Genomic DNA, 14999 nt, shown 5'->3' on the forward strand with positions numbered 1-14999 from the left:
AGTAGCATTATCAGCTGCACAACCCATGATGGACATCTGAATGAGCATCATAAGACATTCCATGATTTGTTACGGACATCGTATGCTCCACAATCTCAACGATGGTCTTCTACAACACATTGGAGTCCATGTATAGACTTATTGGCCACTCCTGTCTAAAGTCTAGAGTTTCAGATATTTATGATAGATAAACATGTTGGTGCTGGTGGTGCATATGCTGTAAGAGTGGGCTGCAGTGGGGCCACAGTGTCTATACTTTGTTACACATTGATAGAGACTTAATGTGGAATATGCCTTTTAAATGGAGAGTCTGGTGTCCCATGCAACCTCCCCAACAAACAATGCATATTAACGTACTTTGATATGCATCCTTTAACCTGTAGAATTACTTACCTTTAGGAGAAGCCCCCTGTGTGCCACCGACTGGTTAAAACATTGGATACCCTTCTTGCTCACTTAATCGTTTCAACTCAACTTCTACGTATGTATCCTACCAGAAAAGTAACAGGACTGCAGTTATATAAGTTCGCTACTGTAACAAACAAAATAATAATACTAATGGCAGTAAAAAATAGACATTTAGGGAAATATACGGTTGTTTTGTTATTCATTTTCCCATCATGGCGTAATTTGCAATGACATTTCCAGCTGTAACAAATTTGCGAAATGTTTTTGTTTAACGATCAATAAGCCTTTTAAACTTAAACTTGGATCAGCGGACACAACGTGCCATTGGAACACAGGAGTGATGGGAGTGATAAATGGCCATTGGAACACAGGAGTGATGGGAGTGATAAAGGGCCATTGGAACACAGGAGTGATGGGAGTGATAAGGAGCCATTGGAACACGGGAGAGGTGGGAGTGACAAAGGGCCATTGGAACACAGGAGTGATGGGAGTGATAAGGGGCCACTGGAACACAGGAGTGATGGTAGTGACAAATGGCCATTGGAACACAGGAGTGATGGGAGTGATAAAGGGCCATTGGAACACAGGAGTGATGGGAGTGACAAAGGGCCATTGGAACACAGGAGTGATGGGAGTGATAAAGGGCATCTGTAGACCTATGAAGATATCCCCCCCAACACAAGAAAATTTGGAAGTGACTTTTGAACGCTAGCGTGTGTATATAAATATAAGTATATATGCGATTTCCTGGGCTTAGAAGCGATGGACGTTCTAGAGGATAAAGGTCACTAATGTCTTGTAGAAGAGGCATTGCAACACATTTCCTCGAACTGAGACAGCCCAGGCTTTACACGTGAAACCCTTCTCAGCACACATCCCAGGCCAGATGTCTCGTGGAATTTGGAGTATAAACAGCTGCCTCTCTCTCCGCTTCCTGTCTCCCAGCCAATAACAATGCGGAGAGCTGCCTGGGTGTGCATGTCTCTTCAGCTTATGTGTATGTGGCCTCTGGGGGTTAATGAACACCAGATTCATAACGCTGACCTCCCCCACCGCCGTAAATCAAAACACACAGAAATTAATTAGTAAAGAAAAGAAAAAGCCTGACCTGCTTCAGAATAAATCAGAACTCATAACATCTATAATTATATTTTATTAATCATATCATGCTTGGGGGCTCAGCGATCCATGTGTACTTTTATTTAACCTTTTCAGTGCTGGTGTATCAGGTATAACCTCTCCCCCTTCCCTAGCGGCTGGTTTTCAGGATTAAACCCAGCAGGAGCCAGATACACCTGGGGGGCTTCTGAGGGCCAGTCGACTCTGCCCCACTGGCTCTTCATGGGAGGTGAGGGGGTATCGTGACAATGCTAGTCCTACACCTAGGTGGAGCTATTGCCCATTATAAGGAAACCCAAAAAGTTCCCAGGAACCCATACGATGAAGACTAATAATAACATAGCAGAGTTTCCTGGGGGCCCCACTAAAATAAGTCTAAAAACTGTATTTCACGAAATTGCCTGGCTCATGTCATCGGAAACGTCTTTACTCTTATGTCAAAGTTAATGCCAGGTCCGGTTCTAGACCAACTGGCGGCCTAGGCTAGAAGTCGCTTGGTTGTCACCTCCTCTTTCTATCCAAATTTTATAATTCCCGAGGAGCCCGGGAACCCTGGTACCAACAGGGCAATCCTCCGGTACTGTCCCCAGATAGAATGCCTGGTGTTAATGCCCTGGGAAACAAAACTATTAAACATAACCCGTTTGGTTTCATATTTGCAACTTTTAGTCGGAATATCACATGCTAATCAACGACACAAAATAACCGAAATAAAAATAGCTGAGTATATGTTTTTTGCAGAAAAAATAGGGGATTGCGATACATTCAGCTCCAGCAGAGCAAATGCATGAAAACACACCAGGCTGTCAACTATATTTATATATCATTTTTGTATTTTTTTGTAATTTTTTTATTTATTAGCACCATTGTGTGTTTGCGAGACGGTTCTCCTTATGTTTTATATATTTTGTAATCGTTTTTCGTGCTCTGTTGTCACTTTCTTCGCTGGCCACCTCTTATTCTTCTCTTTTTTTTTCTTTAGAAATAATGAATTAGCTGTTTTTTGGAAAGCACGGGGTCCCTGGGATGGAAATCTATGTTTGGAGACCATCAGGCTTTAGCCGAGGACCATCCATCAGCTGGAAGATGTCATCGCAGATGCATTCAAGCATGAAACTCTTGTACCCACAGGCATGATTTGTATACAACCCTCAAACAGAGCAATATGTTTCCCAGATGTGTGCTACCTACTCGTACTAAGATTAATGGGAGTTAAGATCTCTAGGGGGAGATCCATGCCCCTACCCCTTTTTTTAACCCATTTTGCATTGTTTGTTTTGTATAAAATACACTGGATTGCTTAGTCATGGAAATGTTATTTAGTCCCGTCTGATCTCACTTTCTCTTCTTCTCTTTCGTTACACTCTACATGTGCTTCCAATTATAATGCTCTGTAGACGCTACGTGGAGGAAATCATTGTCGAGTGTTTTTTTTTCTTTTTGTTATATTCAGTATATTCCATTAAAGAGTCTTGCTTACTTCCGTGTAGATAATCACATCATACTTGGCTTCTACGCTTTGTATCGCAGATGGGGTCCCACGTCCCAAAAAGTAAAGACTAGGCGAGTTTGTGTACGCAGGTGTGTCATCATCTGTAACCACACAGCGGTCATGTCTCTGAAGAGACACACATCCTGGCGCTCTCGTTTCATCCGTGTTCATACATCAGACCGGAAGCAGTGGGTCAGGAACTCTCCGGTGGGCCACAAATTCTGTTTACGTGATGATTTTATGAATTCTGGTGTTTTTTTCACATAGCGAAGCCACTTGGACGTCTACTCCTGCGACGTAATCACTTTGTAACCCAGACAGAGCCAACGGAGGATTGTTTATTAATGGGGTTAGCGACGGAGATTCCAGAATCACCATGTATAGTCCTGAGACACATTAGTCATTTTAACCCCTAAAACCCTGTTTTTAAAATATTTTTACCATACGTTTATTTAACCTTGAATCCACTTTTCATTTTTGTGTACTCAATAATTTATAAATATATATTATATTATTTAGATCGGGCTTATTTTTAATGTATAGACCACCAAATCCTGCATTATTCATGATACAGTGGTACTAATGTGAAACATGTTTCCCCAGGATATCTTCATGTATTCCACACCAAATAATAAAACTAACAGAAACGTAATATATTTTATGAAAAGCTCCATTACATTACATCTTTTTTTGCTGCCTATGGGAAGTCTCGTATCTACATTAATGTGCAAGACGTCCGACGGAGGCAGCTGGGCAGCGGTTCCAACAGATAGCTTCGGGTGTGATTTTACACGCAACATATCATGACGTCACAAATGTTTTAATGCCCACTATTTATTTGATATTTGATTATCATCCAACAAAAATGGCTATGATGCAATAATCCATTACACTCATGAGGGGCCGTTAAACGGTTTAACTATCAGCAAACAAGACTATTTTTGAGGCAGAGAGAAAATGAACAGGGAGATTGGAAGCTCACAAGAGCAGGGCCCTCTTCTCCTTTCTGTGAATAAAATGTAATGACAATTGTCAAAAACTCCCTATTTATCGTATCCAAAAGGACATGTGATGCTCAAAACAAAGTAAAAGAGTTCACTGGTGGGTTATGTTTGGAAATGTTCTGTTTGTTAATAATTTTTTTAGAAGATATAAAGTCTTAGATTTTGGATTCTAAGGGTCTGGGGAAGATTACTTTGTTTTAACTCAATTCTCATGAATGTCATTGAATAAATAATACTATTTTATATTCTGCCATGCCCATATGGCGTCAAATTCTTTTAATGTGCTTTTTTAATACCATCGGTAATAGAAATATAATCTGTCCACTTCCTGGTCTTCCGAATAGATATCCCAACAAAGAACGTCTTCCCGTGATTTTATAATAAATGAAATGCTGCAAAGAAACATAAAAAAATCATAGACGTTATTTTCCTGGTATCCTTGGAAATAATGTCCAGTGGATAATGTGATTGGTTAATGAGATACAATGTCATTAAAGTGATGAGGTCTCTTCTCACATTCAGTGAAGACATTAATGATTAAACATGTTACATCTAAAGCCATATTTCAGGAAAATATCAAATCTGTAACAGGTGTATGAAACCATTTAAAATACTCACTAATTTGACCATCGGTGACAATTAGATAACATAGTAACATAGTCCATATTTGGTAGCTGGGCGGAGATGTCATAGCTGTGTTTATGATGTCATAGAATCTAAGGCAGCCGATGACATCACAATGAACACTGGATGATATCAGCTGGCTAGAGCCATCAGAACTCACTTTGCTTCAGGTTTCGTACAAGAAGCAAGCGAATAAAGCATATTGTGAGATAATCACTCATAATGCCAAAAAAACATAAAAGAAAGGGGGGCCGAGGGAGAGGCCATAAGAGGGCGCAGAAAACACCTGAGAGGAGACAGAGCAAAAACAATTCTAACTCCGCAGGGAAAGGCTGCAGCCCACAGAAAGATGTCCCAGTTCCACCAGGGACATCTAATGGAGCAGAAGGAGAGGTTATCACTCTCTTTCAGATGCTCCTACTGTTTGTCTGGAATATTGCCGGTCATATAAAAGAGGGTTTTAACCATCTGGTAGGCCTGGGAAGGGGCACGAAAAGGCCCAATTCGGGAACTGGTGAGGAGCCATGTAAGAAGAAGAGGAAGGTATCTGGGTCTCCAAAAGGAGAAAGGCGGCATGAAGGTGAAGAACGGGAAAAGGCAGGTTCCAGAAAGCGAAAACGTTCATCTTCGCAAGATGAAACTGGCCCTAGTACTAAAAAAACACCTGAACCATCGCAAGTCACACCCAGAGACACAGTACCAGGTCCAACATCTATTGACCGGCTTTGGTTCCATGGCGTACTGGGCGAAGGAGGTTTTGGAAGGGTAAGTGGGTGTTTCGGGGTTAGGTTTTTAGAGCATTTACCTGTAAGCTTTACTGTGTATTGGTGGAAACTGGTAGTAAAACCTGAGCCTTACGATTTCCTAAAAGGCATCCAAAGATCCAATGTCTACCCCTGAATCACATTTGTTTCCCCATACCCTATAAAGTCTCCAGGTGTAAAAGTCTGATTATGGTAGGAGGCATGTCTGTTATGTGCTTCCGTTATTTATATCTATGAATAAGCGCGACAATGTATCCTAATTCACCTTTGTGCATCTTTTAGGTCCTGCTGGCGACTGATAACATCAGTAACCAGAAGCTTGCAGTAAAAATGGTGAGCAAAAGGCGCTTGGTGAATCGCAGCAGGGAGTACATCATGTTGGAGCGTCAGGTTTTGGAGATCACCGCAGGCAGCTTCTTTCTCACCCATGCCATCTCCACTTTCCAGACAGAGGTAACTGGGACCTTCCTGTCCATCAGAATACTATCTATATCTGTATTTACTTATAAGGCATACGAAAAAGCCATTTTATATCATATAAACAAATGTTTAGTAAATCAGGCAGCTGGATTCAGAATTCTAAAGCCATTTCCTTCCCGAAGGAAATATTGAAAGAGTAAATGTATTAAAATATGGACCTGCCCCCCTATGGGGCGTAGTTATTAGAAGTACCTTCTTTGTCTACATAGTAAATTTGATTTTATTTTCTATTTATTCTGAAATAGGACCACCTCTGTTATGTCATGGAGTATTTAAGTGGAGGGACCCTTTTTGACTTTCTTACAAATGCAGGCAGGCTTCATATCGAGACCACGAAGTAAGAATGAGAAGTAAAAACTTGACAGAGGGTAGATTTAAAGAGATTGGGGTATGAGGATAGACAGCGATTGTATAGAAAAGGCAATTATTGTGATAGAAAAGGCACAGGGTTGGAATAATATTACACGGGGCTCTAGGGAGAACAATGGTTTCAGTTTTATTATTTGGGGTTAACTTCGTGTTTATCCAACAGGTTCTTCGCGGCAGAGATTGTCTGCGGCCTGCAGTTCCTGCACAACAATGGCGTCATCCATCGGTAATTACCAGTCTTCCTTCACACATATATATAAATATATCACATTGTGTTCTGTCACCTGCTCTGTCTGCTTTACGTCTTTTTACGCATATATGTTATTTCTAATAATTCTTCCGTTCCATTCCATGCCAGTTTTCCCTCTTCCTAATGTTTATCTTGTTTGTATTTCTGGGACAAAATGTTTTTTGCTCTGAGAGCTTCTGTTTAATCCCCAGATACTGTCTCCATAGAAGGCCTTTGGATTGTATTTTAGTATTTGATATGCTGGTTTCATCATTAATGGAAAGGGGTTTCTACAAATGGGCCAACTTACTCCCATAATATAACCAGGGAGTCCCTCATCAGTGAAGCTGCTTTTCTTTAACAAACAAAACAATATAAATAACTAAGAATTATTGTCTTTACAGAGACCTGAAACCAGAAAATATTCTCCTGGACAGCGTCGGCCATATAAGAATAGCTGATTTTGGGCTGGCGCTGCAGAATATGTTTGGTGACGCCAAAGCCATTGGAAATGCAGGAACCCCTGGCTATATTGCACCAGAGGTGAGGATTAGAAATCTACATTTTTGACAATATCTTTTTTATTTCTCTATTTGGACACTTTAACAAATAAGCCAACCTTCACCTTTTACTTGACAGATGTACATGGATGAATGCTACAACTGCGGGGTCGACTGGTGGGCATTTGGCGTCATCCTTTATGAAATGGCCACGGGATTTTATCCTTTTAATGCCATTAATTTTGATGGTTATGATCACATCTTGAAGAGGTCAGTCCTCTATCAAACACCCGAGTACCCCGAGTGGCTAAGCAGTGACACCAAAGACATCTTACAACTGGTGAGTACAAGCAGATATTCTAAGGGCACTACTTGTGTGAAGACATTAAATGTGCTCAATTATTATGTTTCTTTATGTGGTCTAGTTCACATAATAATATTTTATCTCATTTTGTCTCTTGATAGCTCCTGAACAAATTCCCTACTTTTCGGGTCCAAATGGTGGCAAACATCAGATCATGTGCCTTCTTTAATAGCATCAACTGGGAAGAGCTTGAGGCTGGGAGAGTAGTCCCACCATTTACCCTGGAAACAGTAAGTATATTCAGTATCCATTAGGGTAGGGTGTGGGTATGTGGGAACCAAGTAGATAACACATCTAGATCTTAGAAACAATATTTCTTATTTGTTTTGCTTATATAAACATTTTCTAAATTTATATTCTTCTTTCTTTTAGCCACCTCTGGAGCATTTGAACAGGATTTCGGAGCAGAGCCCATATGTGCCAACGAGAGGCCCGCTAGATTGGCCTCTGTCTTCAAAAGAACAAGAGATCTTCCGTGGCTTCAGCTTTGTGAGCCCCATACCGCTCACTGTTCTGCCTGCATCTGCTGACCGTTGAGATTTCAACCAAAATGAACATCAACATGGTTGAAAAAAAATGACCACCAATAAAAAAAAACATTCAGTTGGTCATCAAAAGCAATATCTCTTTGAAAATGTATTTTGTGATGGATTACTGGGAAGAAAACACTTTCTGCCAAAGAAGAAACCACAGCACCTGTATGGGTGATGTTGAATTCCATTGAGGACAACTCACTATTAACCTCTGGTCCACCTCTTGGGTTAGGTTTGGTAAAACTTATAAACATCGCCTTCTTTTCCAGTAGTTTCATCTGTCAATATGAGGTTAACCCACTATAACTACACTCATTTCTTTCTTCATGTGTTTTGGTAACAATGTTTGGATCCTGTGACATATGACCCTGTGAGCTCAGAATGTTACAAAAAGTTGCAAAGTAACTAAGTTCTTTGTTACTTTCTCCAAAAAGTCATGAAACACTTACTGTTCGATCTTGAAGTCTCTGCCGACTAACATAGATCGGCCGGTCCTGGAGAACAAAAGTCCAGACTTCTCCATCCACGATGAGATACTTCTGTAGGTGTCCACATAGATATTCATCAGCTCACAGACAGGCTCGCTGATCTGGAAGCAAACAGTTGATGACATTCACTCTACTCTCTTCAAACTTATTTTTTTACAAATATATATATGATTTAAAGGCATCTGGAAACTCTGCATCAGAGGGAAGGATGGAGCAATCTGCAGATTAGACGTCCATGAAAAGACTTGTAGCCTAACCTAGATCTTTTGTAATAATACCTTTTTATTTGAATTGCTAATTTATGAAATGGTCACAATAACTGGTGGCATCGTCGTTTACCTGATGTTTGTTCTGTAAACGTATTAAGGCCTCCATGCTGTCGAGAGATGTGTGGAATTGTCTTAGTTGGAGGCAGAGCTGGTTGTGAAATACATGCGGCCAACCTAAACCACTGTTGAAAGAGTTCATTAGAGGAGATTGTCACCTTTTGTTCCTCCTCATCAGAGATTTGGGAATGTCTTGCTCAGATAAACTGAAGTCAGGCGGTGCTAACAGGGATGTCACAAGATGTCAGGAGTGATAAACCCTGCTGAGAGACTTAAAAGGTTTAAAGAGATGAGACATCTCATGTGCTAGAGAAATTGTGCTGATCAAAAGAGACCAAAGTCGCACCCCCTGCAGATTAAAGGCTCCTTGTATAGCCCCCGGCTAGATTATGATAGTGATTAAACCTGATAAGGTGTCTGTTGGCTGCCAGCAAAAAGTATCCCTATCATGGTTTGCATTGTATTCAGCTGTATAGCATAAAAAAGTGGTATTTTGGGCAAAATGGCACAAGTAATCACTTTTTAGTCTTTGTATTCTAATTAAACTTTCAAGGTCTGTTGGGTCTCTTTTACGGCCATGCTCCACAATTTAAAGCTAGAATAACCAGAGAGTATTTACATATACCTATACTATATATAATATATATATATATTACATACCTATTATTTCAAGCACTAATATTTTTCTTAATATATTTATTAGTTAATTCCTTTAGGCTACTTAAAATGTACCCTTTAGCGTTGCTAGGGGCTTCAATGTAGAAAGAGTTTTCCAGACAGCCATGCATGCGCATCCAACCCCCCCCCCCTACATTGAATACATATTTAGAAGGTATAGGCAAAAAAAGCTTTTAAAAGGAGACAATTGTCCAAAAAGTTAGCAATATTACCCTTAAAAATAGATCTACGGTGGAAAAAATGTCTGCCGAAAAAAATATTGTTGTAATGTTTTGTGATTTTTCCACCGACGCTTTCCAAGAAGAAGGAGAGAGAGAGGAATTATGTTATGATTCTATAATGACACTTTACATAAACCAAACTCAAAGAGATATAGCCGTTCACTCTCAGATACAGCGAGACCCTTCACATCCGGCTGTTCCAGACAAGCCCTATTTACTAATTCCCAAGTTCCAAGTATTTCCCCCTCTATTATTCCGCAGTCTCTGGCCTTGAGAGCGTTACGGCTGCACAAAAGCCTCTCGCTACCTACCGTACTGATTGAATTCATTTGGGGTTTAGGAGGGGCTCGGATTCCGGCAAATAAAAGCCAATTTAAACAATGCATGTTTGTCCACAAAACAGTTGCCAAACCTAAAAGGAAGCCAAGCGGTCAGGAGCCATGCGGTGAAGCTATGGAGAATGTTTCTGAGTGTGCTCTTTACAATATAGCTTACATTGTAGTCAATGAACAAGAAAACATACTTTTCCGGCTGTCCCCTGCTTGAACACAGATGAGCCAATAGCATCAGCAAGACAATGGGGTAGATTTATCGAAATATTTCCGGGATACTCCAATGGTTATTGAGCAATGCAGACATTCTGATTTTTTTTTTTTAAATTGCCCTTTTGGGTGATCAGGCCCCCATGTAGTACCTCTGCTCCATGGCAGGGTTAAAGGGGGGATCCATGATCCGCCAACCAGCCTCTTTACACCATGGCATACTTGTAATGCACTGAGCGTAGGCAGGAAAGATCTGAATGTGGCTGGGCGGGACCCAAACTTATGGGACTGTCTCTGCAGATTTGGGACTGTTGGCAACGATGCCACGGAGGACTGTGTATCCACAGGCTGCATTAAAAGGCACTGCATGCCTTATAGACGTGGATCGATGGGATATGACATCATAATCCAACAGATGGTGGCCACGGAGAGGGCAGCTGTAGGAGTTGCCTTGGGTCGGGCTTAAGACAATGCCAGAGGTAAATCCAAAAACCTCCGCGCAAAAGTCTATTTCTCATGTGATGTTTTTTTTGTATGCTCCAAACTTTGAGTAATTTTCTTCCATATCCAGGCAAGCAGGGGTTAATCACCATTGGCTTATGTTTTGTTTTGGGTTTTTTTAAACGGTTGAATTTTTTGGCTTAGAGGCCATGGAAGGAAATCCAAAGCTAAAATCAGATCATTCTGTTCTCGGCTTCCTCCTTTCAGACATTACTACAGTTGCCTTCAACAATGAAGTGTCTTTTTTGGGGGGATGGGGGCAAAAATTTCCCCCCTAGAACTGCTCTACCAGACTTATTTACTAATATTCTTTAATAGCACCCATTATCATTAACTGATTTCCGTGAACTACACACTGTTTACCCTATTCAGATCTACTGTACGTTAAGCATGTCTATATCATCCTGCACAGTAGGAAGCCCTTGATCCCTAGAGGGGACTCATTGACTCGTGAAGGTCTATGGAGAAAGCATATAACAAGGACTTCGAAAGTCCTGCCATAAAGCAATCAGCATTACATGAATCTGCATTCAAGTACCACATGACCACCTATCAGTTACTGATTGGACGTCAGGCACACTGGGCAAATATGACTCCCAGCAACCTATTGGGTGCAGCCGTATACTTGTGACTGATTGGCTGCTGGCCTTAAAGGGCCAGGGCCAGGATTATTGCCTCACTCCAGTACTGGCGTGCACAATGCATGCCTCCAGGGCTGATAAATTAAAATGATTTAAATAATCTGGAAACTTTGAATGCATGGAAAGATTATTTTTAATGGGACTTGAACTTACAGTACTCTCTGTCTCGCTGTCCTCCATGGTGCCAATCAGCGGTAGGAAAACGCTCCCAATGAGATTAATGGGAGCACTTTCCATGCATCCACACGGGGGCCCAAAGGCATCTCCTGCACAGAAAATAGATGGGAGAGGCAGACATAAGTGCAAATGCATATGGAGGGGATCCTGAAGATGACCCATGTCCAAGCTTGGGTCCAGCCACACTCCGCAATACAGGGGTCCCAATTTGGACCCTTGAAATGTGGACAGCATTGTGGTCACAGTTTTTATCTCTACATACAAGTAATGACTAGAATCATCGTTAATCATCCTTTATCTTCTTCCAAAATATAAATTGTATTCTTTTCTTGTAGACAAAGCAAAACTTTGTATTTCACCAAACAAACTAAATTCAGGGATAAGGCGACTTTTCTGTCATGCGGATTTAAATGTAACTCCTTTCATCCATTTAAAGCCTCCGTATTATGTAAACATTTGTGCTGTTTGGACATAGATCTCTACATATACATCTGCGGTCAGATGGGGGAGGGGTGTTTGCTTATTTAAACAAACATCAGGTAGCCAATCAGAAACCAAATAGTCACAGGAAAATAACAAGGCCACTGATGATAGATAAGGACCACCTGGCTCGCAAAAGCTGCCTCATTTCCCAGGCTGTCCAAAAGAGCTCGTCCTCTGTCTTCTATCACAGGATTTGTGTAAATTAAAGGGAATTTCTTTTTTTTTGTCCTTTTTTTGTTGAATATTTTTCAATGTATTGTATTTCATCTGTAAACAATAGGATCTGGTGTCTCATCCAATAGAATTCCCTGATAATATCAAGGACTATCCTGTAAGAACAGGCCACCAAGTGATGGGACCTCTGGAAGCTTTGGAATGGGGCCTCCATGTATGTATCCACTTTTGGATCCAGAGGTTGTTGAAGGTGTGACATTAGTGCTTAAACTTACCTGGGAACTCTGGGTTTTACCTGGAGACTCCGGGTGAAGCTTCTCTGGGTCTCCTGGTCACCACAGAGAAACTCTGGGTCGCGGGAACAGCGCTCCTGGCCAACTACCCATCCAACTACTGCATCTTCCCACCTGTGGGGCTAGCCAGGCATGCAACATCAACAGGACGCCCACTGACGTCAGCGGACCCCCCACCAATGTCAGCCGGAACGTCTACCCACATCCCGAAAAGGGAATGCTCTGGGTAATATCATGAATGGTAGATTGAGGTCAGTTTAAAGGGCCCTCCTGAACCAAGAATCTTAGGGCTCCCTAACTCCTAGTGGCCCCTCTGGACCACAGCGGTTGCAGGTGGCTGTGTAATGCCAATACTTGCCACTATAATTACTTTAATAAACTCGAAAGAGTGCGGCCCTCTTCTATTTCTGTAACCGATATGTCTTAGTCTGTGTTGAAGTTATTGCCAATTTTTGTTTAAATCACTTTTAAAAAAGTTTTAATTTGTCAATTTGTAATTTGTAACAGCGCTACGGAATCTGAAGGCGCTATATAAATAAATGAGGGACTTCATAACCTCAAGCTTCATTGAATTCATTTATTAAAACTGGCCATAGTGCGTGTTATTTCTCATTTGTTTTTCAAATAGTGTAATTGTTCAGTTCTAAACCAAGAGATCCTTTTACCTCCAGGAGGCTGAAATTTATGGCAAATGGGGGCAAAACTTGCTCATCCACCCAATTTCCTGTCCGAAAGTTCTCTTTATCTACCTCGCAAAGGCTGCCTGAACCTACATAAGGTAGGGTTTCCGATACATATATAAATATATATCATTTTAATCCGTAACGTTGATTTCGGCACTCCTTACCCCCCAGCAACCTTCCCCTCCAACCACTGCGTTTTCCCCTACTTATTTTATTATGGCTCTATTTATCAATATTATATGTGTCAAGTATACTATATATATATATAATATTTATATATCCTACCAAGGGTTTCAAGATTATTCCTCGTCTCTGGTGGAAATTGATTGGTTCCTTAAGCCACTGAAAAAAGGGGAAGAAAAAAATGGGGGTTATCTATAAAAGCAGCAATGTCTAAAAATGGTGATTATGGCACAAAAATATTTACGGAATTCCGTTCGTTGCATATTTTTTGCACAATAATTATGTAGGTATAAAACATGCCTTATTTTATATTTCCCAAAAACTTTGTAGAACAAACTTAATACGAAACCCCAATGAGAATAAATAAAGACAGAAAAGGTTGCCGGTTGGTCACACAGCTTCTCATCTCATGTTTAAAATATACCCTGATTAAAAAATTCTATTAAAATAAATATATATTTTTCTGCCAAAGCTTAAAAAAGACAAAAATTCCCCGTGAATGCGAGACAAATGTTTTTTTGTTTTTTTTGTTTTTTTTAGCCATTCATCGCTGTAAAAAAAATAAAACATTAATAATAATAATAAAAATAAAATAATAATTTAAAAAAACATGGTGATCTGCCACAAATAACAAATAGAAATCGGGGACCGATGACCCAACAAACTTGAACTTTTTAAGATTTCAAGACAGCCTGCTGTTCTGTTACCACGGAGACAGGATGTCGTCTTTATGTGAATTTGTGGTTAAACGTGGCATTTTTAGCAGCGGGTCTCTGGGACGTGGAAAACGCAATTAAGGAAGCCTCGGGATGCTGTTGTTCTTTTTGTAATAGACCAAAAAATGCTTAATTTGTCTTTTCATTTCTTGGTAAATAATACAAATAAAATGTTTGTTTTTCTTCCAACCAAAATTGAGTTAAATCCACATCACTGATCCTCATTGAAAGATTTTCAATTAAATTACAACTAAAGGCACCTCTTTACCCAATTCAAATGTAAATACTTTTGCTTCAAGCACAAAGCCTTCTTCTCGCAGCGTTTAGCATAACTAAAAATAACTCATTTTAACTTTACTCAGAGGGTGGTAGATAAGTGGAACAGCCTCCCAGCAGAAGTGGTAGAGGGTATTAAACATGCATGGGATAGGCATACGGCTCCTGAATCTAAGACGAGACCAACGACTGATTGTTTACCTATACATAATATATATATATATATATATATATATATATATATATTATATTTATTGCAGGGGTATTGTCAAAATAAACATACAGACCAGGCCCGGACCGGCCATCGGGCACACGGGGCAAATGGCCGCTGTAGATACTACTCACCCGATCTTAAAATGACATGGCTGCCATCTCGGCCCTGACACTGTGTTATCTTTGTAGGGTATGGATGGTTGATCTGGTCCCATATATGAATGCATTCAAATAATGGGGAAAAAACAGGTTGTTGCTAAGCAACGTCCAAAATGTGTGGGGGAGGGGGGTCTCCCAAAATAATAATCCTAGGGGGTAAGAGGCCTGGGACTAAGAAATAACTTAAAAAAACTGAAAGAAGAAACAGGCCGAGGAAGTCCTGCAATATCCTCGAGCCCACCATGAGAGCAGACACGTTTACTTCATCTTCATACTTATTCCTCCCCGTTAAGTTATCTTTCTCCTGTTATTAAGCCATTGATTGTAGTAGACTGATTCAGGCGGCCATTGTAATGGTG

At 40.5% G+C, this 14999-nt stretch overlaps 1 protein-coding gene across 1 annotated transcript in view; it reads left to right on the top strand.

Moving 5' to 3' along the window:
- Positions 1-7890, top strand: part of LOC149276021 (myosin-binding protein C, fast-type-like) — a 72440-nt gene extending 64550 nt beyond the window's left edge. Inside the window, exons 33-41 of the mRNA XM_089504031.1 lie at positions 2981-3108; positions 4890-5412; positions 5694-5864; positions 6137-6228; positions 6424-6486; positions 6894-7032; positions 7129-7329; positions 7455-7583; positions 7726-7890. Of these exons, the coding sequence (XP_089360157.1) occupies positions 2981-3108; positions 4890-5412; positions 5694-5864; positions 6137-6228; positions 6424-6486; positions 6894-7032; positions 7129-7329; positions 7455-7583; positions 7726-7890 (1611 nt within the window). The remainder of the gene's footprint in view (positions 1-2980; positions 3109-4889; positions 5413-5693; positions 5865-6136; positions 6229-6423; positions 6487-6893; positions 7033-7128; positions 7330-7454; positions 7584-7725) is intronic.
- Positions 7891-14999: the final 7109 nt, after the last annotated feature.

The sequence above is a fragment of the Sceloporus occidentalis genome, unplaced genomic scaffold (genome assembly GCF_023333645.1).
Source record: "Sceloporus occidentalis isolate IW3139 unplaced genomic scaffold, rSceOcc1.0.p SCAF_252, whole genome shotgun sequence".
Classification (NCBI taxonomy): Eukaryota; Metazoa; Chordata; class Lepidosauria; order Squamata; family Phrynosomatidae; genus Sceloporus; species Sceloporus occidentalis.